The 27962-nt window shown below is 53.7% G+C and overlaps 1 protein-coding gene and 1 long non-coding RNA gene across 3 annotated transcripts; one reads left to right on the top strand and one right to left on the bottom strand.

The window, feature by feature from the left end:
* Positions 1–468: 468 nt before the first annotated feature.
* TMPRSS3 (transmembrane serine protease 3) lies at positions 469–17354 on the bottom strand. Of its 2 annotated transcripts, none has more exons than XM_053903041.1 (10): positions 17066–17354; positions 16581–16704; positions 12810–12926; positions 11563–11606; positions 10718–10883; positions 9804–9973; positions 7843–7938; positions 5092–5234; positions 4332–4484; positions 469–1045 (listed from the first exon to the last, which is right to left on the bottom strand). In XM_053903041.1, exons 1-10 carry the CDS (start codon positions 17286–17288, stop codon positions 1028–1030), a joined length of 1254 nt encoding a protein of 417 aa, XP_053759016.1. In that variant the 5' UTR covers positions 17289–17354; the 3' UTR covers positions 469–1027. The 2 variants fall into 2 exon arrangements, with proteins under 2 accessions (XP_053759016.1, XP_019288278.2); XM_019432733.2 differs by having other exon boundaries at positions 12801–12926; positions 17066–17352.
* Positions 5107–7988, top strand: LOC109256961 (uncharacterized). The gene is made up of 3 exons (XR_002075852.2): positions 5107–5275; positions 6340–6868; positions 7894–7988. It is a non-coding gene; the product is annotated as an uncharacterized LOC109256961 (long non-coding RNA).
* Positions 17355–27962: the final 10608 nt, after the last annotated feature.

The raw sequence follows: 27962 nt of genomic DNA, 5'->3' as shown, positions 1-27962 counted from the left end.
CGCCTTCATCTGTGATGAAGTACCTCCAGACAGAAATTGCCTACAAGTACCCCTTCCTGTGATGTGTGTGCCTGGGGTGACAGAAGGTGTGTGGGTAACCAGGCAGAGACGCAGGGAAGCCTTCGGCCTCTTGATGACGCCCGGCTGCCCGCTGTGCCCTCGGCACCCCCTACGCGGGGTTAGGTGGTCCTGTCTTATTCCAGTGACCTCTCGTCACCCTCTGCTTCCGAGTCTCTGGATAGAATGCTCATCTGCCGGGAAACCTGTTCCACCGGAAGAATGCAAAACCCACAACGTATCTAGAGGAGATCAAAGTGATCCAGGCTCCCTCCCCAGTTAAAATTATGATTCCAATTGACACGAGTGGTCGGTATTCGTTCAGACGAGCTCTGATTGACGGGTGCGTTAAGAGAGCACGCGTCCCTTGGAGGTAAAGGACAAATACTACACCAAGCACCAAATACTACAAAGAGAGACTAGAAAGAAACCTAACAACGAATCACTTGTGGGTTAAGTTCTCACAGGCAAAAAGGGATCTTGGAAGTAGAAAGACCTGATTTGGTTCCGGCGCCTAGGGATAAAAAACGTGCAGACAGGGACATTTATCACGACACCCCCTTGTGGCTCCGGGCTGGCATGTCCCCACTGGGCACTGGTGTGGCCTGTGGTGAGATCTGCCTGTCTCGTCAGTCATGGTGAATGCCCCAGGGCAGAGAAAACCAAATGGACCAGGGGGGCAAGGTAGCACCACGAAGGCGTTCCTGCTTCTGAGCTCAGTGACGGGCACGTCACAAAGGAGCTTCGGGGCCATTTTAGCCCGACACCCCAGTGGCTCGAAGAGGGGCTAGGAGCTGTTCTGGAGGTGCCGGGGCAGAAAGATGCTCCTTCTGGGGGCTCCGCGGTGGCTCCAGAAGGAAGAGTACCCGAGGCGCTGGCTCAGGCCGCGAGTTTCCACCCGGGGACCCGCGGAAGGACGGGGTGTCTCCATCAAGGCGGGAACTCAAGGTGGCGGCCCGTTCCCCTCTCTTCAGGTTTTCAGGTCCCTCTAGGAATGAAAACACAGCTGTTACCTTCTTTACCCGTCAGGCCGGCCTCCAGCGCCGAGATGGAGTAGGCGCCTGCATTTTGCCACGAGTGAAGTGTGGGTGCGTCCCCGGCATCAATGGGCACAGGTTGGCCCCTGCTAGGCGGTCCCAGGCGCGCATGGGACAGCTCTCCTACCCGCACGCGCCCCCGCATCGTCCGTCCCTGACTGAGTCCTCTCCTTAGTTTCCCGTGACTCCCCCAGCCCTGGCAGTCCTGCTTTGAGGCAGAACAGTTACGTGTTACGCCCCAAGCACAGAACATAGTGGATAAAAGAGAACATGAGCCAGTGGGCAGTGCTGGGTGGGCTCTCGGAAGGCCCGGGCGCCATGTTCAAAGAAACAACCAAAGATGCAGACCCTCTGGAAAACTTGCCTTGGGAAAGGAAGCCTCTTCTGGACCTTCCCCCCTCCCGAGGACACCTGAAGACACTTGCAAAAGGGCGTGTCACATACCGGCCCCCAGTGGCCCCGAGGCAGCTGGTGACTGAGGCGCCTCTGGCCTCAAGGGAGCCGTCCATCCACCATCCATACACCTGCTCATCTGGGGCCAGGGAGGGTGGGAGCTCCTTTTTTTTTTTTTTAATTATTTTTTAACGTTTATTTATTTTTGAGACAGAGAGAGACAGAGCATGAGCGGGGGAGGGGCAGAGAGAGAGGGAGGCACAGAATCGGAAGCAGGCTCCAGGCTCCGAGCTGTCAGCACAGAGCCCAACGCGGGGCTCGAACCCACGGACCGTGAGATCATGACCTGAGCCAAAGTCGGACGCTCAACCGACTGAGCCACCCAGGCGCCCCTGGGAGCTCCTTTTAATGCCCCCCCAGGGAGCCACGTGGCCCGCACCGGTGTTTCCCAAAATGTTTTCCCTTAAGACCCCGTGCATCAAAATCACCAGATCAGAGCCTCTGAAGAAGGGGCCTGGGGATCGTCAACGTGCACAAACAGCCGGGGGGAGTCCCGCGTACCCCCACGGTGGAGATCCCAGCAGCATGCGCGGGGACTGGAGTCCCACTCTGCTGTCACTAGCTCCGGGGGCCTTACCCAGGTCCCCTCACTGTAATATGGGGATGGTCCTAGGACCTGCCACCCAAGATGGCCCTGAGGGAACCGGGGCAAGACATCACCCGGCACCCCGGCGAGAAGGCTCCCAGACTCGGGAATCTTGTTCTCCCAGGAGCCAGCCCTCCTCCCCGGCTTGAAGACGGGGAGTGGACTTCCTGGACCTGCCCCCGTTTCGACCTTGACCTTCCATGATTACTAGCTCGGCCACATGGACCGTCTGTCCCCGAGTGCAGCTGCGTGGAGGGAGCACCTCCGTGGCTCTGTGGGCGACTGCCCCTGCCCCGCCCTCCACCCCTCCACACCCACACGGCCCTCTGCACCCTGGGGTCCCGTCACCGGCCATCGAGGCCACTGAGGCCAGGGGACCGCTCTTGCAAACAGAAATCCGTTTCTCTTGCTTCCAAAGAGGTTGATGGTTGGGGGCTGGATTCTGCACCTAAGAGTGTGACATGTCCCAGCAGTGGGCACCGGGCCGGTCTGCCGGCTGACAAGACGAGTGCCAGTGGACGTTTCCAGGAAAGGCCTGTCTCCCAGCATCGCCTCGCGATGAGCCGGCACCGAGGGTAGGGAGCATCCGTCCCTGTGGAGGATGCACAGCAGGCCTCAGCCTGGACGGGCCAAGTTCATGCAGCTTCTCCTTGAAAAGCAAAACTTCCCTGGGGGGTGCCTGGGGGGGTCCATCGGGTGAGCATCCGACTCTTGGTTTCGGCTCAGGTCATGATCTCACGATGGATCGAGCCCGGCGTGGGGCTCTGTGCTGTGCGTGGAGCCTGCTAGGGATTCCCTCTCTCTCCCTCTCTCTCTGCCTCTCCCCTGCTCTCTCTCTCTCTCTCTCTCAAAAATAAATAAACAGTAAAAAAAAAAAAAAAATTCCTGGAGGCAGAGCGGGGAAATTAATGTCCAAGGCACATGAGGTCTTTGATGTTTTTCTTAGCCAGTTGTTTCAAATTAAAAGGAGCGTTTTAAAAGGTCTTTGATCGGGGCGCCTGGTGGCTCAGTCGGTTGAGCGTCCAACTTCAGCTCAGGTCATGATCTCACAGTTCGTGAGTTCGAGCCCTGCGTTGGGCTCTGTGCTGACAGCTCAGAGCCTGGAGCTGCTTGGGATTCTGGGTCTCCCTCTCTCTCTGCCCCTCATTCCACCCCCCCCCCGTCAAAAATAAATAAACTTAAAAAAAAAATTAAAAGGTCTTTGATCTAGGGATGGAAGCAGATTACTGCTCGCTAGAGACTGGGGGAGGGGAGGGGAGGGGAGGGGAGGGGAGGGGAGGGGAGGGGAGGGGAGGGGAGGGGAGGGGAGGGGAGGGATGGTGACCACGCGTGAGGTTCAGTTCAGGGAGTGAAGGCATTCCCGACCCTGCAATCAAGGTGCAGGCTTTACAACACTGAAGAGCCCAGAGACCACTGGATTGTCCACTTGAAAATGGTTAATTTTATGTCACGTAAATTTGGCCTTCGTTTTAAAAGCAAAAGGAAAATCTCAAGTTCTTTGAAGCTATTCTAAGGCGTGAGTGGTGCGGCTCAGAGTTGGAGGTCAAGTCTGCAAATACGTGCTGAGCGCTCACAAGGCAGAAGGCTGTGCGGACGCCCCCGTGTGCCCGGGCCCCGACGCCTCCCTCCTGCTCCTCCCTCCTGTCCGCCTGCGGTGCTCCCTTCTCCTGCGCGCCCTGGTCCTGCCGAGCCGGCCTCACCGACCTGTTCCCCTCCTCCTCCAGGGAGGCTGCCCCAAAGCGCAAAGCTGTCCGGGGACGCCCCCACCTCCGCCCCGAGGTCAGAGACTCTCCAGCCCATCCCTGGCTCTCCGCAAGGTCCAAACTCTTCAGTGGGGCCCTGGGGGGCTGCAGATTCACACCCTCGCCTCCTGTCTGCACCTGGTCCACACTCCACTCCACGCACACGTGCCCACGGGATTCATCCCCATCCCCAGGGGCTCATCCTCGGCCACCCGTCCCCCTTTCCCCACTTGGTGGAGCAAGTTGTCCGTCTGCCTCGGCCGCCCTGTGTGTCCCCACCCCTCACGGAGCCTTGCCTATGGGACTAGCCATGCTCCTGTCCACCAGCCAGGGGCCACGGAACACCGCTTGCTGAACAGACCACCCAGTGATCGCTCCCTGGCTCGCACAGCAGCGCTGGGGCCGCAGAAGAGGATGCCGGAGGACAGTGACGGGGCCAGAGTGAGCTGCACCCACCTCCAACTGCTCGTGGATCCAATCCAGGAAGGAGGTGATGCGCGTGTAGACGCCGGGCTTGTTCACGTCGGCACAGCCGATGCCAAAGCTTGTCGCTCCCACCAACTTCCACACCCTCCTCTCCTGACACACCAGCGGTCCCCCGCTGTCTCCCTACGTGGCGAGGAGAGAGGCACTGCCGTGCGTGTCCCTTGTCTTAGCACCACGATCCCCCCCTTTGTAGCTCAAACTCGGTTCCATGACGGCTCCACGTTACTCCCCCAGCCTCCAAGAGGGGTTGTTGGCACTCCCAGCACTGGGGTCCTGGGTCCCCCGAGAACGGTCTCCCCCCGCTGTCTCCCCGCCAGATTCTGGACGCGCCGAACCGTGAAGGTCAAGGCAGCTCAGAGGGAGGGTCTGCCTGGCGGGGGCTGGGCTCAGGCAGTGATGGAGTCTCAACTCACGGGTGAGGCTCAGATCCAGGGTTCCCACCTGCCGCCCCTGCCCCCCGCCCCCCCAAACCCTGAGAGCCAGGGCTGGGGCGAGGAGCGCCCTGGAGACCCCTCCCACTGCCAGCACCCAGCCAGAGTGGGAGCGGTGGGTACACTGGGCCGGCAGCCAGGAAAGGGAGGGATATCTTGAGCAAACTTCTTCCCCACGCCCTGTATATTTGCTTTTCAGTCACGGGGAAGTGCTGGCGGTGGCCTGTCCCACAGGCCGGGTCACCGTTCCAGAGCCTCACCCGCGGCTGTGGCCCCCGGAGGTGACCAAGGGTCCCCACCTGGCAGCTGTCCACACCACCCTTCAGGTAGCCGGCGCAGAGCATGGAGGGGGAGACGATGCCTCCGTACACATCTCTGTGGTTGCAGATCTTGTTGGAGAGTAAAGGCACGGCTGCGTGGTTGAGGACCGGGGACGCATCGCCTGTGGCAGAGCAAGAATTCAGAGGGCACGCACCGGGACGGGTGAGGGGCAGGCCACCACACTCCGGGGGCAGAGGAGGCGGCTCCTGGAGGTGGACGGATGGCTCGTGGCTGTGGCGAGCTCCCTGATGCGTGGGCCCCGCGGCCCTGTCGATGCGCATCAGGAGGAGGGGGGACGGCAGTAGCCGGCGTGGACCTCCCCAGGGCCCCCCTCGGGCCGAGCACTCGACCCACACCAGCCCGTTCAGTCCTCAGAGCTGTCTGGGCTGCAGAAGGGAAACTGAGGCCCATGAAGGTCACACACACAGTTTGTGGGCAGAACCTGGGTGCGGTCAGCAGAAAAGTGTCCTCCCAAAGACGCCGGCGTCCCCACCCCGGGGGCCTGTGTTCGTGTCACCCTCCATGGCAAAAGGGCCTTGAGATGGGGGCGTGATCCTGGGTGGCCTGGGGGGACCTCTAAATGTCACCATGAGCGTCCTTAAAAGGGTCAGAGAGGAAGACACGATGGTGTGGAGCAGAGGTCAGACAGGAGGGACACTGGATGGGGCTCTGCCAGCGGCTGGGAGGGTGGAGGAGGGGCCACGAGCCAGAAAGTGCAGGCGGTCCCGGATCCTGGAAAAGGCCAGAAAACGCACTCTCCTTCAGAGCCTCCAGGAGGGACCAGCCCTTCCGACGCACTGATTCCGGCCCACGGAGACGGATCTGGGACTCCCGACCTCTCGAACTGTCAGATAACACGTTTCGTGGGTCTAAAGCCACTAAGGGTGGGCTTGCTGCTGCGGCAAAGGGAAATGGTACATCTGGATTAGCCCCACCACCGACCCGAAGGGATTGACACCCTGTAACTTAACCCGTTTGTAAAGCAGCTATCCTTACGCTTTATAGGCTTAAAACAAGGCACACACCTCTATCCCCACGTCTCTGGCATGCATCAGCAGGTGGTGTGGGGGGCGTGCTCCTCCAACCCACACGCTGAGTTTCTCTGAGTGTGAATTATACCCTGTTTTCTGCACGGGCTTCCCCGATCCACCCACACAGCCGCTTGTATGGGGACCACTGGCCGCAGGTTGGACTGAGAACGGTTCCTCTCCCTACTCGCCCCACAGGATCCAGCGAAGCCAGAATATAATCTGCCACGTCAAGTCATGAGGGACGACATGAACAGGGCTGCGGGGGGAGCGTGAACGCGGCAGACCTCCCGCCACCTGGCCGTGGGAGCCCAGGCAAGGTGCTCGGCGCCCCCTCAGCCCCAGTCCCCTGGCCCTCAAGACGACCACAAAAAGAATTCCCCGCCGAGGGGCTGCTGTGAGAAGCAGGCAGTGTCTCACGGAGACATCCGGCTCGGCACCTGGTACGTGGTGAAACGGAGCTCAGCGTGTGTGCGGAAGAAGCTTCTAGTATGGGCGAGAGGAAGCAGCCAGCCACACGGGTGGGACCCTGCACGCGGTAGATCTGGGTACGCCCCAGGGTGCCTTGGACATTCGGGAGGGAGCGGACTCAACTAAAAAGCCTCGAGAGGGAAATCCTGAACTTCCTGTGTTGGGGTGAGCTGCACCCACCCCCCAAAAAACACGCTCACCCGCAACCCTAGAAGGTGCCCTTATTTGGAGTAGGGTCTTTGCTGATGTAGTTAAGGTAAGAATCTCAAAATGAGATCGCCCTGGATTTAAGGGGGGGGGGGGGCTTTAAGCCAAAGACTTATAGAGAAAGGGGAGAGATCTGAGACACAGGGTAGGGGGGCACATGAGGCTGGGACAGAGACTGGAGGGATGTGTCTACAAGTCATGGGAAGCCAAGGATGGCTGGAGTCATCGGAAGCCGGAGGAGGGGCTGGGGACAGGTTCTTCACCCCCAGATCCTCCGGAAGGAACCGGCCCTGGGACACTTTGATCTCAGACTTCCGGCTCCAGAGCCGAGAGACAATGAGCCTCTGCTGTTAAAGATCCCCTGTTTATGGACCTTTGCTGCAACAGCCCCAAGAAACCCACGCTCTTCCTACCAGAGAGAAAGCAATTGGCGGAAAAACTCCACGGGTGGCGAGCACACGCGTGCCCCCCGAGGACGGATGGGGCGGGTTCCGACTGCGTGCACGGTTCTTATTAAGATGACTACTTCTGTTAGGATTAGAGTGGTAGGGTTCCATTTGTCTGCTTTAATGAAATAACACATCTTTCAAAGTCCTCACCAGTTACGAACATCTGTCTTCTGAACAGACCTCGGGAGGGGTTCTCTAGGGGGTCCTTGTGTGCTCAGTTAGCAGGGTGGGGAGGAGGAGGAAGGAGACCCCCCTGGTCATTCGGTAAAGGTCTCCCTGACAAGGGGTGGCCACGGTTCCCCTTTCCGATTTGTTCCTCTCCTGACAAAGTCTGCAATTTCACATCCTGAGACAAACGGAACCATGACTCTGACCCACAAGTGCTCTGCGGAGATCGTGTGTCCAGTGGTCGACCCGCACCCCCTGCCCGGGACGTGTGAGCCTCCGGGGGGGCTGTGCTGGGCGGGGGGGACACTGCGCTGGGACACGGGAGGAGCGTGTGGCCATGGGCATCCACCCCAGCCTCGCGGCTCTGGGCTCCCTGGACTTAGAATCTCGAGTTCAGATGACTGACCTCCATCCTCTGTGGCCCCCCATCCTGACGTCCAGCACATTTTTCCATCAGGGAACTGTTCCTCGGAGTTGGGCAGACACACTGGCTGGATCATCTCTGTTCCAAGGGGAAACAACAACCTTGAACTCGACTGAAGCAGAAACAACAACCTTGAACTCGACTGAAGCAGAAACAACAGCCTTGAACTTGACTGAAACACTAGTCCAAGAAAACAATCTGTCGGGCGTCTGCCTCTCCGAGGGGCTCAAACCGGCTCCCAAAGGAAGGTCAAGCCCTGGGTCGTGTTGAAAGCCACCGGCTCAGAGCAGGGACTTCCCCCCGGCCAGAGCCGTAAACCTTTAAACACCCCTAAACCCTGGCACCGTGAGTGAGTCTGGACCAGGGGCTGGCATATTTTCTGTGAAGGGCCACACAGTAAATACCCGAGGCTTTGTGGCCCCGTGGTCTCTGTCATAACTGCTCCTATCTGCCACAGGGGCGTGAAAGCAGCCACAAATGCACCTGGTCGCGTTCCACGGAAACTCCGTTTGCAAAAACAGGCAAAGGGCCAGATTTGGTCCCAGGGCCCCGGCTTGCCCGCTCCTGGTCTGGACCATGGGTACGTCGCCTTAGGAAACATCCCTCCATTAGTATTCCTGTCCCTCCCGACACATCTGGAGGCAAGAAGCTTGCCTGTCCCTGCCGGCCGTGTCACATAAGCCCTCCGCCAGAGGCAGGGTCATGGCTGCGTGAGGCTGTCAGGTGGATGCATTCTGACACGCTCTGAGTTTTTCTGCACGGGACGGTGATGGGAAGGCAGAGAAATAATAAGGGCGCTCGTTAACTTTTATCAAGGTACAGGTGCGGGGGTGCCGGGGGGGCGGGGGGGGGCTCCGTCAGTTGGACGTCTGACTCCTGATTGGGGCTCAGGTCGTGATCCCACGGTTCATGAGTTCGAGCCCCGAGTTGGGCTTGTGAACTCGCTGCTGATTCTTCCAGGTCAAACCTGCCACTGACCTTGTGCCGGGATCCCGCTGCATAAGGGGCCCCGTTGACTGTACCTCCGCCCGCGCCCCAAGCTGCTGGGGAGGGAGAAGGGGGCTTTGATTGACTTAGCAGTGGGCTCCTAATCCTTCCTTCGCCTCTGCAAAGTGTTTGAGAGTTCTATCCTGGGTGGCTTTTCTGGTATTCTGGTAACTTCCGGAGGTCAGGACTTGCTGTCCCCCGTGGAGAAACGTGGCCTGCTGAGCTCAGCCTCTGGGTGGGAGAGAATGTTTCTGAGTCCCTCTGGGAGCTGCAGGTGCCAGTATCTTCCGGCTAGTTAAGAAATGGCGGCAGGGACGATCACGCTACAACCGCGGGCTGACCTGGGAAGTCCACGACTGACACACCGGGCAGAGGAGTGGCCCCGGCAGGGGACCTCACCACAAGCAGCTCCAGGACAGGGAACAGCTCTTTGTCCCCACGGGCCAGAGACCCCCTTCCGCCACCTGGAGGCACCAGGTGGCCTGGCCTGGGGAAGTCCCTTTCATCTCCAGGTACCACCAGCAGGAAGAAAAGTGGCACCAGCGGGAGCCCCAGTGGAACCAGACAAACCGAGCTGACCCAAGTAGAGCCGTATAGTCTCTAAAATCCAACACCATCAGAAGCACAGCCCACAAATAGGAACGTCACACACAGTGAGCCTGAACAGGGTCACCACCTGCTAAACCCGAAGATGGCTAGGGACCCAGCGTCTCCTAACGCAACAGCCCAGCGTCCGGGATGCTACTGAAGGTGACTCATTGTACCAAGAACCGGGAAAGTCACAACTCCAGTGAGAAAAGATAATAAACTGAGGCCAGCAGCAAAATGAATCAACCCACCGGCGGGATCATCCCACAAGATTTCAAAGCGGCTGCCATACGAATGCTTCAATGGACGATCACAGACAATCTTGGGGCGCACAAGAGGAACAGAAAAACAGAGAGACCCAGACGTACCGTTGAAGGTGAGCGGCCCGGCCAGCTTCATGAGGGCAATGTCATTGCCCAGCCTCTTGGGCTTGTACTTGCTGTGGTAGATGATCTTTTCCACCAGGTGGGAAGGGGCCGGACTGTCGAGCAGGGAAACCAGGCCCACCTGGATGGTCCACGACTTGGGGATGTACAGGCTGCAATGAGAAGTCAGAGAGGGGGAGCGAGAAACCCCCAAATACTCTAACCCACCGACCTCAAACGTCCGGAGACCCTGTGCCAGGCGGGCGGCCGAGACAGAGGCTCCCCCTGCACCTCCCGAGCTCGTGCTTGGCCTCTGACCACGCCCCCGTGCCCCGCACAAGTGCAAGTGTGCCCCAGGAGTTTCCGAGGCAGGCCTCGGTGCCCGCGCCTCTGGGACTTCTGGACCTTTGAGGCTGTGAGGGGTCTGTCAGGGCCCATTCTCCGTCAGCAACCAAAACAGAGCGAGGCACAAAACAAACAAAACAAAACAAGCCATCGGAGAATTAACCAGTGTTTGGGGGCTCTCTGTGTGGCTTTTCCCCCGAGCTAATCCCCCTGCCAGCCTGCCCTGCCTCCCACCCTCTTGGCTGCCACATGTCACTGTAAGTGCCACAGGGAGGCTGGCGGGTTTCTTCCTGCACCAGAGCTTCCTTCTGACGCCTTCTACCTTCTCTGTAAGAGCTGCAGGCCTGAAATCCTCAGAATGAGCCCAGAGTCTCCAGTCACAGCCATCGGCGACAGTGGTGGTGGGTCCACGGTGAGGGGGGGGGGGTCCCTCGGCTGGACGTTACTTTGTGACTATCTGGTCTGTTTGCCTGCTTTTTCCGGACCTGCTGCTGAGCCCTGAAATCTACCCCGTCTAGACGGAGATCTGCGGGCAATGAGGCCCACGCCCGGGAGGCCAGGGGCACACTCACTCGTGGACGCAGTGGGCAGCGGTGACCACCCACACGGGCGTGATGACAGAGCCCCCACACAAGTGGTAGCCCTGGAACTGGAGGCTGGCCTGCCACGGCCACTGCGCGAGCGAGGACACGTTTCCACCCACGATGCGCGAGCTGTAGCCCATTCTCAGACCGCAGGCTGCAGAGACAGAACAGGGTTCGGGGTGGATCCCACGGAACTTTCTGGGGAGACTGTGTCACAGCCACAGAACCCCCCCTCTCCCTGGCATCCTGTGCCCTCACAGAGCTCACAGCTGAGAAAGAGAGCCGGGAGGGGAGAGGAGGGAGCAGATCCCGGAGATGTGGGGTTGCAGTGGGAAGAACCCCTCCCCGTGACGCCCGTGACCCCGGTATGACCACGGCTCACCGGGGGGGCACGGGAGCCCGGCTTCTGCAGCGCTCCCCTCAGTAATGTGGGGCAGCGTGCACGGGCCTGACTTCTCCAGACCCCACCCCGCAGGGCGAACCCTCCCCGGGGCCAGAAGCAAGGAGCCTGGGACACTGAATGGCCAGTGCAGGCTTTTCCTTGAGGCGGGAAGGGGGTGGGGAGGAGAAAGCGGCGGTTAGTCAGGCTCCTGGAGCCACCACGGAGAGACAGGGCCTCGGGGACCATGGTCCGTCCGCTGCTGAGAAGATGCTCTGGGCTGTCTACCACCCCGCCCCCATCGGGTGACAGGGGCCAGCACTGGCCTCCTCCTCCTGTCAGGTGGGGCCCAAGTGTTCCCACCTGGCACCTAGGAGAGGGGACCCCGGGCAGCCGGAGCAGGGCAGGGGGGACAGGAGTCTGTGAGCGACCTCTGTGGTTGGAGAACTCTTACCCATGCACTTCAAGGCAACCACGTGACCCGAGGCACATTCCTCCCTGAGGAGGAAAAGAGTAGGTTTACGGTGAATACCCAGAGGCCTGTGAAACGGGCGCTTCTGTAGACTTAATCTTGGGGTAAAAGAAAAAGGAATTCTATTCCCCTGCTCTGGAATACAGACTGCAATGTTAGTCTACGACACGAGTGTGAGGTCACACATTCACCCCAAAACACTCGGCTACCGTGAAGGATTGTGCATGCGACAGGGCACGGGGCATTTCTAAGCTTCGTGTAGCTGGTGACAGGAGATACCGAGGACCCGTATTATACAGACGCGCACTGGGGTCACGGGCAGGTGGTTTTTACCCCAGTGTTCTTCGCCGGCCCCGGGAGGACACCAAGGGCCCTTTGGACCGCGTGGCAGCCTCTCCTGGCACAGAGTCCTTGCAGCCTGGATCCCCCTCCTCCCCAGAACACAGCCGTGATTGCTGCAGGAATGACACGGGCTCGCCCTGGCATGGCTGGGAGCCGGGACACCTCCAGCCGCGTCCCTTCGTGACCTTCCCTGCCTTTCGAGCCCCAGTTCGCTCATGCAACCATGCAAGAAAAAGGGAGAGTCACCAGACTGAGGTTTTAGGACACAAGGGATGCACTGTCCCCACGAATCGCACGTGGGCCCCGGGGGGGAGGGGACTGTGAATTATGCAATGACAGGCTGACCAGCCGGTGTTTCCCAGAGCACAGAACACGCTCCTGGGACTGGGTCCGACGTGCCCGGAAGAGCGTATAGAGATGCCTGACCGTGGGGGCAGGGGACCAGGCGGGGACACGCTGGGCCGTGGGTACCTGTCATTTAAGGGCATCTCATTTTACCTTCCCCCACGAAGTGCTGGGGGAAACACAGAATAGAAACGGGGAGCGTTAAGTACTTTACAGACAGATGACACGCGTCTGGGTCTTACTCTCTTTCTTTCTAGTTTCCTTGTCCCTCCGTCCTGTCCCGCACACACACCCGGCGCCTATGAAGAGAGGGCCCCGTAGCCCTCCCCCTGCCGGGCCATCTTCGCCCGGTGCCGGGTGGGTATTCCACCCCAGCCCGTGCGTCCACCCAGTCTAGCCGCGGTGGCCAAGCCCCCGCCTCGCATCCGGAGAAACGCTGGCCCGTTCCTTGGGTCCTCGTGGGGCCGCGCAGCTGGACGAAGCCAGCAGGCGAGCCGACCCCGTGCAGACAGCAGCGCCTCCTGGCCGCCTACCTCACGTACACCGAGTGGTGGAGAGCCGTCACCTTGTCGTCCGGCAGCAGGTGATTGATGGAGGCGAAGTCCCCCTGCAGCCGCTCTTCCACTAAGTCCACCCTCAGGGCGTCTGAACTCACATAGCTGCAAGCACATCGGGAACGCAGACCCCACGCGTGAATTCTCTCGGCTTCAAATCCAGCGCTCCGGTCAGAATGCCACACGTCTCACGCTGGGCCGTGTCATTTCCCCCCAGCCCCCAACCCCCCCCCATCACAAACCATCAACAGCTTCCTTTGCTGGCTGGAAGGGGAGACCTTCCAGAGTCTGGGACCGTGCACGCTTCTGGCCCCCACCCCACGGCCCCCGCGCCCCCCGCAGGCTCCAGGCACATGGCACGGAGGACCACGTCCTCATGTAGCCAGGTGGCCCCCTAGATGCAGCCGCTGACCTGCCCTTGGCATGGCCTGAAGCAAGCCCGAGAGAGAGCGGCACGCAGAACTCAGCAGGGTCTTTGCAGGTGGGCCCCGGAGCAGGGGTGCCGAGCACCCAGAAGCAAAAGGTTGGGGGGACGAAAGCCCGAGCCGGCGTGGGTCCCCCCCCGGAGACAGACGAACACGAAAGGAAAAGGCTCACGGGGCCCCAGGAGCAAGCAAATGTTTCACATGTCGGGAAACGGGTCTTCTGGGGGGCAGCGGTGAAGAAGGCATGGTTTTAAAAAATCAAGTTGTGGGGTGAGGGCAGCGAAGGAACGCAGGCTCCCCTTTCTCGTGGCTGGGCGCTGGCTCGCTTCACTCCCTGACACGCCAGGGTGTCAGACAGGGGTGCGTCCCGTCGCGGACGTGCCGCGGGGGGCGGCAGGATGTGTGCAATACGGAGTTCCGTGGGGCGTGGGTGTTGAGGGCAACGCCCCTGCCAGCCCTGCCTGGGGTTCGCACGACCGCTACCAGGGCAGGCGCTGGGCACCGGACTCCGAGATGAGACAAGAGCCTGATGAGGGCGGGCTGGCCACGGCAGGGCGGGGACGCAAGCGGGCCCCAGGGGAACCCCATAAACTGCGCAGCCTGCAGGAGGTGGGAGCCAGCAGGCCGCAGCACCCCCCCCCCCCCACCACCCCAGGACCTCGCTGGGAGCCAGGCTCGCTCCTACGCGCTCCGAGGCCGCTGGAGTCTCACACGACCCTTTGAGATCGGCAGCTACTGTTCTCCAGATTTTCGAGGCCCGAGTCAGGGAACTGGGCGGAGGACACGGGGGTTCGAACCCAGGTGATCCGGCTCAACAGCCCCCCCTACTTCTGTCATCACAGACAGCTGACACGGGACACAGCCGAGCAGAGAAGGGCAAAGAAGGGATTTCGGAGGGAAGTAGGGAGAGAAAACAGAAAGGGAACAGAGGTACATCTTGGAATTGTAGCACCAGATAGGGAGGGAAGGACGGGTTCGTAGTGAAGGGAACGGGCCACGTTGAGGGGTAGCCGGGGAACGTGGCCTTGGCCGCACGTCCCCTGAGGGGCGCATGCTGGGGTGGGCAGGACTCTCTCGCCCTGGCCGGGCGGACAGGGGTTCAAGAGAAGGGGTCTCTGGGTCCTTCTGCACAGCAGAGGGAGGCTGTACGGTTCAGGGCAAGGGGTGGCGCTCCAGGAGGGGGAAGCAGGGGAGCCGGGAAGGGATGCCCCCCCCACCTCCGTGAGTCCAAGAAAGGGACTCCGTAGGGAACAGAAATGCCAGTGGAGGGGAACAGAAATGCTGGTGGAGGCTTTCGGCCCTTTGCACTGATGGTGGGGGCAGCGGTGTGTGTGTGTGCATGTGCGTGTGTGAGTGTATACGTGTGTGTGTGCATGAGGCTGCGTGTTGTCTGAGTGTATACATGTGTGTGCTGTAGTGTGCTGTGTGAGTATATGTGAGCGTATGTGACTTCGTGTGTGTGTGATGTGCCTGATGTGGTGTATGTGTGATATGGTGCGTGTGCACGTTGGTTTGTGGTGTGTGGAATGTGTGGTGTATGTGCATGTGCTGTGAGCATGCATGTGTGTATGTATGTGTATGTGGGGTGTGTGCTGTGTGTGGTGTGTGTGCATGTGTGTGGAGAGGAGTGTGTGCCTGTGTGAGGTGTGTGTGTGTATGTGTGTGTGCATGTGTGTGCGTGTGTATGTGTGTGACGTGTGTGCACATGTGTGTGGAGTGTGCAGTGTATGTATGTGTGTGTGTGTGCATATGGGTGTGTAGTGTGCGTATGTGTGTGCATGTGTGGGGGGGAGGGGTGTGTGCCTGTGTGAGGTAGTGTATGTATGCGTATGTGTGTGTGCGCATGTATGTATGTGTGCGTGTGTGTGCATGTGAATTGTGTGCGTGTGTGTGCCTGTGTGCATGTGTATGTATGTGTATATGTGTGTAGTGTGTGTGCACATGTGTGGTATGTATGTGCATGTGTGTGCGTGTGTATGTGTGTGATGTGTGTGCACGTGGTGTGGAGTGTGTATGCCTGTGTGCAGTGTATATATGTGTGTATGTGTGTGCATGTGTGTGGTGTGTATGTGTGTGGGGAGGGGTGTGTGCCTGTGTGAGGTGTGTGTGTATGTGTGTGCACACATGCATGTGTGTGTGCATGTGTGTGCGTGTGTATGTGTGTGATGTGTGTGCACATGTGGGTGGAGTGTGTATGTCTGTGTGCAGTGTATGTATGTGTGCATGTGTGTGCATGTGAATGTGTGTATGTGTGTGCATATGGGTGTGTAGTGTGTGTATGTGTGTGCATGTGTGTGGTGTGTGTGCATGTGTGTGGGGAGGGGTGTGTGCCTGTGTGAGGTGTGTGTGTGTATGTGTGTGTGCATGTGTGTGCATGTGTATGTGTGTGATGTGTGTGCACATGTGTGTGGAGTGTGCAGTGTATGTATGTGTGTATGTGTGTGCATATGGGTGTGTAGTGTGCGTATGTGTGTGCATGTGTGTGGGGAGGGGTGTGTGCCTGTGTGAGGTAGTGTATGTATGCGTATGTGTGTGTGCGCATGTATGTATGTGTGCGTGTGTGTGCATGTGAATTGTGTGCGTGTGTGTGCCTGTGTGCATGTGTATGTATGTGTATATGTGTGTGGTGTGTGTGCACATGTGTGGTATGTATGTGCATGTGTGTATGTGTGTGATGTGTGTGCACGTGGTGTGGAGTGTGTATGCCTGTGTGCAGTGTATGTATGTGTGTATGTGTGTGCATGTGTGTGGTGTGTATGTGTGTGGGGAGGGGTGTGTGCCTGTGTGAGGTGTGTGTGTATGTGTGTGCACACATGCATGTGTGTGTGCATGTGTGTGCGTGTGTATGTGTGTGATGTGTGTGCACATGTGGGTGGAGTGTGTATGTCTGTGTGCAGTGTATGTATGTGTGCATGTGTGTGCATGTGCGTGGTGTGTGTGCATGTGTGTGGGGAGGGGTGTGTGCCTGTGTGAGGTGTGTGTATGCATGCGTGTGTGTGCACATGTATGTATGTGTGCGTGGCATGTGTGTGCATGTGAATGGTGTGCGTGTGTGCATGTGAATGTGTGTTTGTTTGAGCGCATGCGTGTGCATAGTACGTGGGTGTGCGTGCATGTGCGCTTGTGTGCGCGCCTGTGTGCGGTGCGCGGTGATCACGGCACGGAGCGTGCGGGGCCTCGGTGCGCGCACCTGTGACGTGAGGACGCCGTCCAGCACCGACGGCTGCCGTGGGGACGCAGCCCGACGAGCCCCCCGCCCGAAGGGAGCTTCCTCCCTCCCCCGTCCCCGCCATCCAACGCTTTACCCGGCAGCTGGCGATGCTCTTCACGTTACCTTGGAAACCCCAGCTGGGCACAGGCGACGTTAGCGTGGTGACCCCTCCAGTCGTCAGAGCACACGGTCCTCCAGGCGGCAGCCGTGAAGACCTGCAGCACCGCGTTCCGGCCGCTCACGCGGACTGGACGGCGCGGGCAGAGCGGTCCCTTAGCGGCCCGGACGCCTGAGCCCGCGGGCGGAGGCCCCTCTGCCGCCCGCCCAGGTCCCTCCTCCGCTGCCTCTGGCCCGCCCCTCCCCGCCGGGGGCACGGCCCCCCTGGCGGGCGGGCCCGGACCCCCAGCTCTCTTCTGACTGCTCCTGTGGCCTCCCCAGGCGAATCTCGGCCCCCCCTGCCTTGTCCCAACCCGGCCACCCCTGGGGATGAGTGCCAGCCGGATCCCAGCTAAGGCTGAGACCTGACAGTGGTGTGGACCTGGACCCACTTCACGGATGGGGAAGGTCAAGGCTGGGTGGTGCTTCCGCGGGGAAGAGCGCGGCCTTACCGCAGCGGTACTCGTCCTCCCCATCCCTGCAGTCCGAGACCCCGTCACATCGAGCTGTCAGTTCAATACACTTGAAAGAGGAGCGACACCTGTACTTTCCGGAACAATCGAAGTGGACTGAGGAAAGGAGAAGACAGGTGTGGCAAGGAAGGGCTTCTTCGGTGCTCAACACTAACAACCATCCACTGGCCACGTGGCCTTGAGCCATCAATAATGAAACCATCAATAATGAAACCTGCACTGAAATTGCAGCCTGTTTCCCTCAGCCCGGTTTCTGTGCCAAATTCCACAGGGTGGGGCCGCTGTCTCACTATGTGGCCTGGAGCCACAATGCGGGGGTTCAAGGTCAAGAGAGAAAGGGCCTGGCTGTGGGCCGACCGGCTGAGCCTGCTGAGCAAGGAGCTCCACGCAGCCCCCAATCTACCACCTGTTGTCTCCGACTCCGGGCAAGAAGAGAAGGGACCATGGACCACACAGCCGAGCAGGTGGGCCGGTCATTTGAAAGAGGAAATGAGATACTGTTCCCTATCAGAGCCCATCCAAATGACTCGCTTTCTCAAAAGCCACATGAACCTTCTTTTAAAAACAGCAGGTATGCCCGGCCCGGCATGAATGGCCTCCTTGTCTTCTCCTCCCGGCCACGCACCCCCTCCTGCCCGCAGGATTCTATTTCATCAGCTGCTTTGGGACACTTCCAACTGGGCAGGTTCCTTGGTGACAAAGCCCCGAGTGTGGCCAGCAGCCCCTCCTGGGCCCCAGGCTGGCTTTACACTCGTGCAGGCAAATAAAACTCAAAGTCAGCAAACCCCAAAGACGTTTGCCTCCAGTAATTAAGGCTGAGTGGCATGAGCTGGGGGCAGGGGAATGGGGGGGCTCATGAAAGTTTAAATGCCTGAATAGGCATTTGAGAGCCTACTAAATAATGAATCGTACTCACTGCCCAGACCAATGGCCAGTGCTAATATCAGTGCAATGATCCCGATGACGATGATTGGAAAGAACTTCAACGGCAGGAGGGACAGTATCTGTGCCGCGACCGCGTCCGCATCTGAAAATCGAAAGGCGGGGCAAGAACAGGAAGCCACAGAGCGGCGGATTTCAATAAAACAAAACTTAAAATTGAGCTATCTATTCCCCCTTCCCCCGGAGCAGAGAATGTTCCGGCCCAAAGCAAGTGGCCACCTACCTGGGGACACTTTGTCCGGGGGCTCAGCCCCACACTCTCCGCCCTTGGCCCCGTTGTGTCCATCCTGGGTTGGGGGGCGGTGTTACGGCTGAATTGTGTAACCCCCCCCATCCCCGATTATGTTGAAGTTGAACCCCAAATATCGTCTTATTTGGAGATGGAGTTTTTACAGACCATCAAATTAAAAAGAACTCGGGGCACCTGGGTGGCTCAGTCAGTTTAGCATCCAGCTCTCAGTTTCGGCACAGGTCATGATCTCATGGTTTGATGGGTTCAAGCCCTGCATCGGGCTCTGTGCTGACAGTGCAGAGCCTGCTGGGGTTCTCTCTCTCTCTCTCTCTCTCTCTCTCTCTCTCTCTCTCTCTCTTTCTCTCTCTCTCTCTCTCTCCCCCTCCCCTGCTCACCCTGTCTCTGTCTCTCTCAAAATAAATAAATAAAAAAGTATTTACAAATTAAAATAAAGTCATTGTGTGGGTCTAATCTAATCTGACTGGTGTCCTTTACAAGGGGGACATTTGAACTTGGAAACAGACATGCACATGGTGCATGGTGTGAAGACGCACAGGCACGACCCCATGTGAAGATCCGGGCAGAGATTGGGGTGGTGAATCTACAAGTCAAGGAACCCCAAAGGTTACCAGACAAAAATGGGGAGGAAGAGGTGGGAAAGAAAGGAGAGGGAGAGGAGAGTAAGAGAAGGAACGGGAAGAAGAAAGGCCACACACTTCATGGCCCGAAGGATACAGAGCAAGGGGGTGGGGGCAGAGGGCAAGGTCTTTGTTTTGGCCGCAATGAGCAGGCAGCTGCACTCTCAGAGCCTAGACCAACACTTGGCGGGCAGCGGTCCTTGGTCAATACGGCTGTCCATACAGCTGACCCTTGAACAACGCGGGTTTGAATTGCGCGTGGAGTTTTTATAGGATGGTCCGGTCAATGTATTTTCTCTTCCTTATGATTTTCCTAATCACACCTTCTCTTCTCGGGCTTACTTTATTGTAAGAACAGTATATAATACGCACAGCAATCAAAACACTTGTTAAGTGAGTGTTGATGTGATCGGCAAGGCTTCTGGTCAACCGTAGGCTATCGGTAGTTAAGTCTTGGGGGAGCCAAAAGTTATACGTGGATTTTTGACTGTGAAGGGGAGTCAGCAACCTAACCCACCCCTGTGCTGTTCAAGGGTCAACTGTGTCAGGAAACTGAATGGATGAATGGATGAATGACATCATGATAATGGAGGTTGTCTTATCTCCGCAGAGGAGATCAATTCCTTTCAGGGCAACCAATCTGCGGTCTTGAGTTAGTAGAGCAGACTCTTCCCCCCAGTCCCTTCGCGCCTCTGGAAGCCTGCACCACATTACTGAGTCCCCCTTACTGAGAGCCCACTCTCCACTTACACTTTAAAAACCAGGAGGAACCCCAAGAATGATCTCTTGTCATTCCAGTCATTCTGTGTCTAAGAGTTGGATTTAGGAAATCAGTCCAAATGGTAGATTCCAAGATGGCTGTTCATTTAGAACGTTTAGTATCCATTCACATTTGCCCCTTGATAGTGCCTCGGCCATGGTGCCCTGTGGGCGGTACTGTGGCCCCGCTCCCTCTCCTTGTGCTGTCTTTGAGGGCATGCTTGGAATAAAAAACAAAAATGCATAGCACCTCTCCAAAGAAGAAATGCAGATGATCAAAAAGCATGAAAAAAAACCTTCCACCTTCTCTGGGAATCTGGGAAACTGCAAATTAAATGTAACGACATATCAACCTCACAACATGTATTATTATTATTATTATTATTATCATCATCATCATGATTACATCCCCACTGTCATCCAAAGTGAAAAGAAATGGACGCCCACTTACAATTGATAGGAGTATACGCTGTGGAAACTAACTTCTGAGAGTTCGAATCGGAAATATGAACCAAAAGGCTTAAGAAATGGATGGAGGTTTTGACATCGTAAAACCACTTCCGGGACTTTATCTTAAGAGGTCATCATTGATGCACACAAATTTCTACTGACTCGGACACTTAAAGAGGTAGCATGTGTAATACCGATGCACGGGAAACAGCGTGAATGTCCATCAGAAAGAACTGGTGACAGAACAGATGTGTAGAGTTAGTTACATGATAGGGAGAGGGGGTTGGCAAACCTCTTCTGTAAAGGGCCAGACAGTAAATATTTTAAACTTTGGGTGCCATATAGTGTCTGTTGCAACTACTCAACTCTACTATGGTATGAAGGCAGCCATAGACAATAGTGAATAAATGTATGTGTCTGTGTTCCAATAAAACTTTATTTATAAAAACAAGTAGTGGGCCAGATTTGGTCCATGGGCCATAGCTTGCCGACTCCTAAAAAAAAATTTAATTATTTAATGCCATGGAAAGAATAACATAATATTGTTTGGTTTGGAGGGGGGGGGGACCTTCAAAATCGTGTATGTCACTTCCAAAGGAAAATGGTGATATGCTGGACAGAAAAAGGCAAGAAAGCACAAATAGGGTTATCTCTGAATAAGGGTAAAATTGTGGGCAATTATAAAAAAATCTTTTTGGGGGCGCCTGGGTGGCTCAGTCGGTTGAGCATCCGACTTTGGCTCAGGTCATGATCTCACGGTTTGTGGGTTCAAGCCCCGTGTCGGGCTCTGTGCTGACAGCTCGGAGCCTGGAGCCTGCTTTGACTTCTGGGTCTCCCTCTCTCTCTGCCCCTCCTCAACTCATGCTCTGTCTCTCTCTCTCTCTCTGTCAAAAATAAACATTTAAAAATTTTTAATAAAAAGTAAAAGAGTATTTTTGATTAGCTGTGTTTTCTGAATTTCTATAAAGAACAATACATTGCTCATTTTTTTAAAAAAAAAAAGCACTACTAAATTCCTACCGCTAGGAATTAATCATGAAGAAGTCATCAAACGTTAGCAGAGGTGACTGTGTATAGTGTTATTCCTGCTCATATTATTCGTACTATAAAAGTATTAGAAATAATTGTATGTCAAATTATGATTTTTAAAAACCATGTAAATTACACATGTACTTGATGGGATATTGTGATGTTATGAATGCAAAGCATTTATAAAAACCAAGGCACACATGGAAAAACACCCGTCTGGACCCACACTGTGCGTGAATGTGTTCTTATCAGCAAGGACAGGAAGAGAATGAAGACAAACATAATATATCCTGGGGGTCAGGTGATAGGGTATTTTTTAAACTTATATTTTTGCCAACTTTTTGAGCTGGATTTTAAAACCTGTCCTACCTCAAGTCTTCTCCACCCCCCCCCCCAACCACAATTGTCCAGAGGGTTTAAAAAGAATCATTAGGGCAGCCCCCACTCCGTGTTTTCTGGAACCTCAGCCAGAGCCCCCAGGTGACCCCCTTTCCGGTCCCAGAGGTCAGCACTCCTGAGAGCACCCAGGACCAGAGAGCTACGGCTCACCGTGACAAGTCCTGTGTTTGTGACCTCTTTACAAAACCAGCTTTCCTTCCTTGTTGCTCAGAGCGGCTCCTGTCTCCTACAGTTGGATTTTAATCTGGGCATCGAATACCTTCAGCAATGCCCGGCTTATTTTAAATTTCTTGGAAGAGCTGGTGAGCCCTAGTTCTTAGGACTTTCGGGGGGAGAGGGGGCTCAGAGATTTCCCGGCAGGACTTGACCCCTAACTCCCAGGGGCAACTGGAGTCTCAATTTCTGAAACCTCCATCCAGAGAATGCAAACTTCTCTCTCTGGGAGTTGGTAAGGGGCTGGACAAGGTGATGCCCTCTCTAATGCCCCCCTCTCCAGGGTTCGGTAAACCCAAGGAAATGCAAGCATCCAGGTTGCGGGTGTGAGAAATCCTGGTGGGGTGTGTGCCCAGAGGGACATTCTGGGGACGCTTCCCCAGAAATCACACCTGGTTCCACCTACCTGGTGCTACAGGACTTATTTTCAAATCGTCAAGTCCAAAAAGCGATCTGAAGGAGAAGGGGGCCTCAGCCGCGGGTGGGTCATTTTCCCCCATGGTGACTATTTCAGGACCTCTGAGACTTGGCTCCACATCGACCTCCACCTCCTTCACCGGGAAGAACAAAAAGCATTTGTTTCCCTGTTTACAGTTTTAGCATCAACGCATCTTTGACAAGTTAAATCTCTGAAATCTAACAATCCACATAAAGCACATTCAATACCGATCAATCAAACCATTTGTCCCGTGAGAACGCATTTTTTTCCAAGCCACAGCAGGTACCAGAGAAACTTCCAGAGTTAGTGAAAAACTATGAACTTACTTCCGCTAAAATAATGACTTTCCCCTTGTGTAGTCTACCAATCCTAAAACCAATTCACTAGCCATCTTTAAAGATATGCCTTTTCACGATTTAGAAATTACTGCACCATTATTTTTCAGAAGATAAATCACTTTCAAAGCACTTTCCTTCTCTTGTCTGCGTTCTTTGTCCCATGTAAACTCATCCCTTTGCCAGCGCCTGTGGGACACCTATCGTAAACATGACAAGTTTTTTATACTCACATAATGTCCGTGCCCCAAAAATGTAGATGGCAGCGGGGAGGAGATGCTCACCCACCGTATTTGTAGTTTCCTGTAAACACAGCCCTTCCCGGGCTCACGCGGACATGACCTAGTTAAGGATGAAAATATCCATGCCTTCTGGATGCCCCGTCTCCCACACAGCAAAGGGAGGAGTGGCTGGGGACCGCTGGCTTGCACCAGAGCCACACTGGGGCTCTGTTTCCTCCAAGAGAATTGCACCTATCACAAAGCCAGAGAGGTCAAAAGCCTCTGGAAGTCATTCCTGCAACTCTAAGAGGGGCGGAGTGAGCAAGAAAATGGCGGAATGTTCCCAAGGAAATCCCAACTCACCCTCCCAGGCATCAGTCAGGCATGAGTTCTCTGGGAACCTGCTTCCTCAAAAGAGGTTCCTACGGGCATATAAGCATAGACACATCTTTCTGTTCGGTTGGTGGCAATGTTTGAGATTTGAAAAGAAGCTACGAAGCCATTGAACGCACACTTTGTCTTTGTGGTCTTAGGAAAATCTAAGCAGGAGTTATGTGCTAAAAGGGTTGGTTTCATTTCCATCTCAAGAGTGGCTTCGAAGGGTACCTTAGAAAACTAATAAATTCACATCCAGCATTTTTGCCTTTGATTCTTGCTGTTACTTGCTTCATACTATCAGCATGTGGCAAATTACACAGCTTAACTTTATGACCAGAATAAGAACAAACAGTAAAATGGTTTCTGAAACCTTGAACCTGGGCACAGAAGTCCCTTCCCAGACAGGCCATCGGCGGTCGGTGTCAGAACACTGAAAAATGTTGAGAAATCCCCTTTCAGAAGAGACTCACTTCCCCAGCCCCCCCACCCACTTTACTCACCATTTCTGGAGCCGCCATCATCCAAAGCAGAAATATTTTCCTTTTTCATTATAAAAGCAAGCGTGATGGTAAGCAGGCTGCCAACAGGGTAGTCCAATCGGGAAATACTTCCTTCCACCAAGTCACCCAGGCTTGTCGACTCAATCGTCACAGCGAATGGCATTATCGCGGGCATCTGTGTAACCCAATATGGCTGTGGCTATCAAATAGCCATTGGTGGTATGACTGCAGAGACCAGGGAGGGGAAAAATGTGACTTGCCTTTAATTAGTAAGTAAGGTAAGCAAACCTTTTCAGAAACTTCACATAAGAGAGTCTTCTGAACACAGACACTCCTTTTATAAAATAACAGATAGGTCCTGCCCCATGCTAAGCAAGTGCGCCAAGAGGGGCAGGCAAAACGCTTTGGTGGGGGTTTCTATTCCTCCCTGTGACTGAGTCTGAGTTTAGACTCACAGCCGCTCCACAGACAAAAGAGAGGGAACCTGAGGGTGTTCTCACATAGTCAGCACTCTATAGAGACACTTGGCACTCTCTTCTGTGGGGGCCTCTAAGTCCCAAGGGGTTTCTGAACACAATACAGCTTTAAGATGTTTTATCAGGAGAGAACATAGCCCTGCCGCCATGGGCAGAGGACTGAGCCCCATTGGAAGTCTAGTGGAGTGGAGCTGGGTGTGAATCGAGCATTCATTTATTCACCTAATATTTACGGGCTATCTGCCATGAGCCTGGCATCTAAACTCAGAGCAGATGGCAGAGGGGACAAAGCACTCACCTGTGGTCTCAGGTGATGACAAATGCTAGAACAAGATGAGGCTGGGAGAGGCTTAGGGAGTGATCAGGCAGGGTGGTGGAGGAAGGCTTCTAGGAAGAAGTGGTATTTTAGTCAAGACCTCCATGGTGGGACAAAGTCAGTCTTGTGAGTTAAGATGGTTCCAAGCACGGGACCGTCAACTCCAAAGGCCAGGAGAGATGAGCTGGGGATGTTTGAAGAACCCCAAGAAAACTATGTGCTTGGAGATTGGCAGATCGTGGAAGGCCTGGGACACTGGAAGGACTCGGGTTTGGTTTCTTTGAGATGGAAAACCACCAAAGAGCTGAGCAGGGCAAAGTCGGGTTCTACGCATGTGCAAGAGGTATAGAGTCAGAGGTGGATTCACAGAAAGCCAGGAGGATGCTACTGAAAACCTGGGTCACCATGGCGGTGACTTGGACCAGGATGCTGGTGGTGCAAAGGCTGGATTTGGGATTGGTTTTAAAGGTATCGGTGGCAGGATTTGCCACTGGCAATGAAGCCAAAGAAATATATTCAGCTAATTGTGGTTTCATTCAGTCTCGTTTTCCTGCCCACACCTCTCAATGTTTTTTGATTTAAGACCAGGAATCCTTCAAGCTCACCCATACGTCCTTTACATCTTTGTAACTACTGTCTCTAGCCCTTAAACCAACATTTGCCCTCAAAGACAGGGACGGAAGACTTAGAACTTAATTCTTTCTTTGTTTTCACCTGGGTTGCTGTAGATGGTGCCCCCATGGAACAAAGCTCTTGGAGGACAGAGTCTAGAATGTACTCTCGTGATGCCCGGCACAACGATGAGTGTGTGATGGGGCTCCACAAACACAGATGAGCTGATCACAAACTAGGTGGTGGAATAATACTGAGTAGACACGTGGAAAACCAAAAGCAATCATGAGCAATCATTCATATATTAACATGTTGACATCTTGGCATGTGTTTCAGATGAAGTCTGTTTGCCAAGGTATAACAGGGAGATGACCCATGATGGTGGCTGAACTTCTATGACCACATAGCAGCCTCTCAGAAAGTTCACCTGTAAATCAATCCCATCAAATTCAAAATCAAATTTAGAGGAAATAGAAATCAGCATCTCCAGGGCTGACATCTGATATTCACCGAGGCCGTGTTTTGCTGGGTTTGGTGTGGAGGTATGAGAAGGGACACCCTACCCTGAGGGTCCTCTACGAGCTGTGAGGCTTTTGTAACCATCTGCACCCAGCTTGAGGTCCCGGCATGGTCTCAGTCTCTACCCTGATGCTGTTAGTGAGAGAAGGGTGGCTTTGAGGGTAAGGCACAGGAAAACTTGTCAATCAAGAAGCTTTTGTCGCTTCACTGTTGGTCTTGGAAGGTAAATTTTCAAGGTAAGAAAAAGGGATTGGGCTTGAGAGGGCATTTCTTGGCTTACACAAATAAGATTTTTTCCAGAGAAATTTATATTTTAATATGTTGTAAGCACAGTTGCTCAAAAAGTGGTTTACTATTAAGAAAAGAAAAATATGTTTGAGTAGAGGCTATATTCCAGACCCAAAATCTGCTTTTTTTTTTTCTTCTGGATACCAAGTTTTGTCTACTTTGAGACTTTTAAATTTAAGATATTAAATTCATTTAATTATGAAATTGTTTTATCTTTTGGATTCCTCAAAGCAAAAAGATATTTTAAAACATAATTAAAAACTTACAAGTGCAATATTGAAAACTTTTCCTCTGAAACGGGGGAATGCAGGGAGATGCACAATATTGATATATACCGTATCTATTCAACATTTGGAGTTCATTCCAGTTCAATAAAAGAAGAAAAAGAAAAGGAAAAGAAAGAGGAAGAAGAAGAAAGAGAATGAGGAGGAGGAGGAGGAGAAAAGGAGGTAAATGAGGAGAAAAAAAGAAGAAAAGAAAAAAGAGAAGTAAAGAAAATTTAAAAGTAAAGAATATGTACTGGTAAGAAAGAAATAAAAATATCATTATTCATAGACAACTATTTTTGTACATATAATATTTTTAAAATTCGAAAGATTATGAGAATTAATAAGGAAGTCAAGCCAGACATAAAATTACATGTAAGTTCAATGTAAAATAATGTGAAAGCAATAATATTTTGATTTACCAGCAAGAAAGAGTATGAACATGAAATTTTGAAAAGATAATTTAGGGGCACCTGGGTGGCTCAGTCGGTTGAGCGTCCAACTTTGGCCCAGGTCATGATCTCACAGCTTGTGGATTCAAGCCCCGCGTCGGGCTCTGTGCTGACGGCTTGGAGCCTGGAGCCTGCTTCAGATTCTGTGTCTCCCTCTCTCCCCCTCCCCCACTCATGCTCTTTCTCAAAAATAAATAAAAAACATTTAAAAATAAATAAAAAGATAATTTACAGTGGCATCAAAAATGATCCAATACTTAAGAATAATCTAATAAATACTGCAAGACCTCTACACAGAAAATTATGCGACAAAATTGAAAGAAAATTTTAAAAACCTGGCCTGCTATGCCAGGAAATTTGACCACTTAGATAACATTTTATCTAAGGAATTTATCTATCAAATTCCTTGAAAAACAACTTAATGAAACCAACACTAGAAGAATACTCCTGTATCCGTTAAATAAATTAAATCCATAACTTAAAACTTTCCAAGGAAATTCTAGGCCGAGATGACTTTGCCAATAAATCTTTTCAAACATTTAAGAAAGAAGTTATCCCCATCTTTAAAAAAAAACAAAAACTCAGAGAATTGGAAAAGAGGAAATATTTCCCAACTCATTTATGAGGCCAGAATAACACTGACACCTCGAATGACCAAGTGTCCTTGACTGCCTGGGACTGAGGGGGTTCCTTCAGTATTGTGACCAGGAAGTCTCAAGAGCATCAGAATGAGCTGATCACTCTACTGACACCAACATGGGAGAAGGAAATTATAAGAAAGGAAAACAACAGGCCAAGCTAATTCACAAACACTGATGCAAAAAAATTCTGAACAAGGTATTAACCAATGGAATCCAGCAATATACACAAAGGATAACATATTACGATCAAGGTTATATCTTAGAAACACAAGGTTGACTTAACATTCAGGAGTCAACTGTTGCAAGCTACCTCATTCACTGAATAAAGAAGGAAAACAATATAATCATTTCAATAGAAAAAGCCTTTGGCAAAATTCAATATCTGTTAATAAATTTTTAAAAATACCTCAGTGAACTAGGAGTGAAAAATTCATTTAATCTGATATAGGGTACCTATCTTAAAAACCCCTTTTATTCAACATGGCACGGGAGGTCTTTGCCAGAACGATATATATAGCAAGGAGAGGAAATAAAGTTTACGAATATTGAAATTTTTTAATATATCATAATTTTGAAGTATACCATCATTTGAATATACCATAATTGATTGAATATACCATAATTTATGTATGCATTCACCAGATGATGGACATTTGGGTTCTTTCTAGTTTGAGTCTACTGTGAATACAGCCATCAGGGACATTCACATACAAGTCTTTGTACGGTCACAGATTTTCACTTCTCCTTGGTAGACAGTTAAGAGTAAATTTG

The sequence above is a fragment of the Panthera pardus genome, unplaced genomic scaffold (assembly GCF_024362965.1).
Source record: "Panthera pardus isolate Hobbes unplaced genomic scaffold, ASM2436296v1 HiC_scaffold_16, whole genome shotgun sequence".
NCBI classification, from domain to species: Eukaryota; Metazoa; Chordata; class Mammalia; order Carnivora; family Felidae; genus Panthera; species Panthera pardus.
The sequence above is the reverse complement of the archived record's forward strand: the minus strand, read 5'-3'. Positions and strand labels throughout refer to the sequence as shown.

Coding starts and splice junctions, on each gene's coding strand:
- TMPRSS3 (XM_019432733.2), bottom strand. CDS start 17,288: ATGGTTTCATTATTGATGGCTCAAGGCCACGTGGCCAGTGGATGGTTG. Junction 11,607..12,800: donor CACCACTCGGTGTACGTGAG/GTAGGCGGCCAG, acceptor TTTCCTCCTCAG/GGAGGAATGTGCCTCGGGTC. Junction 5,235..7,842: donor GGGGGCCACAGAGGATGGAG/GTCAGTCATCTG, acceptor GCTCTGCCACAG/GCGATGCGTCCCCGGTCCTC.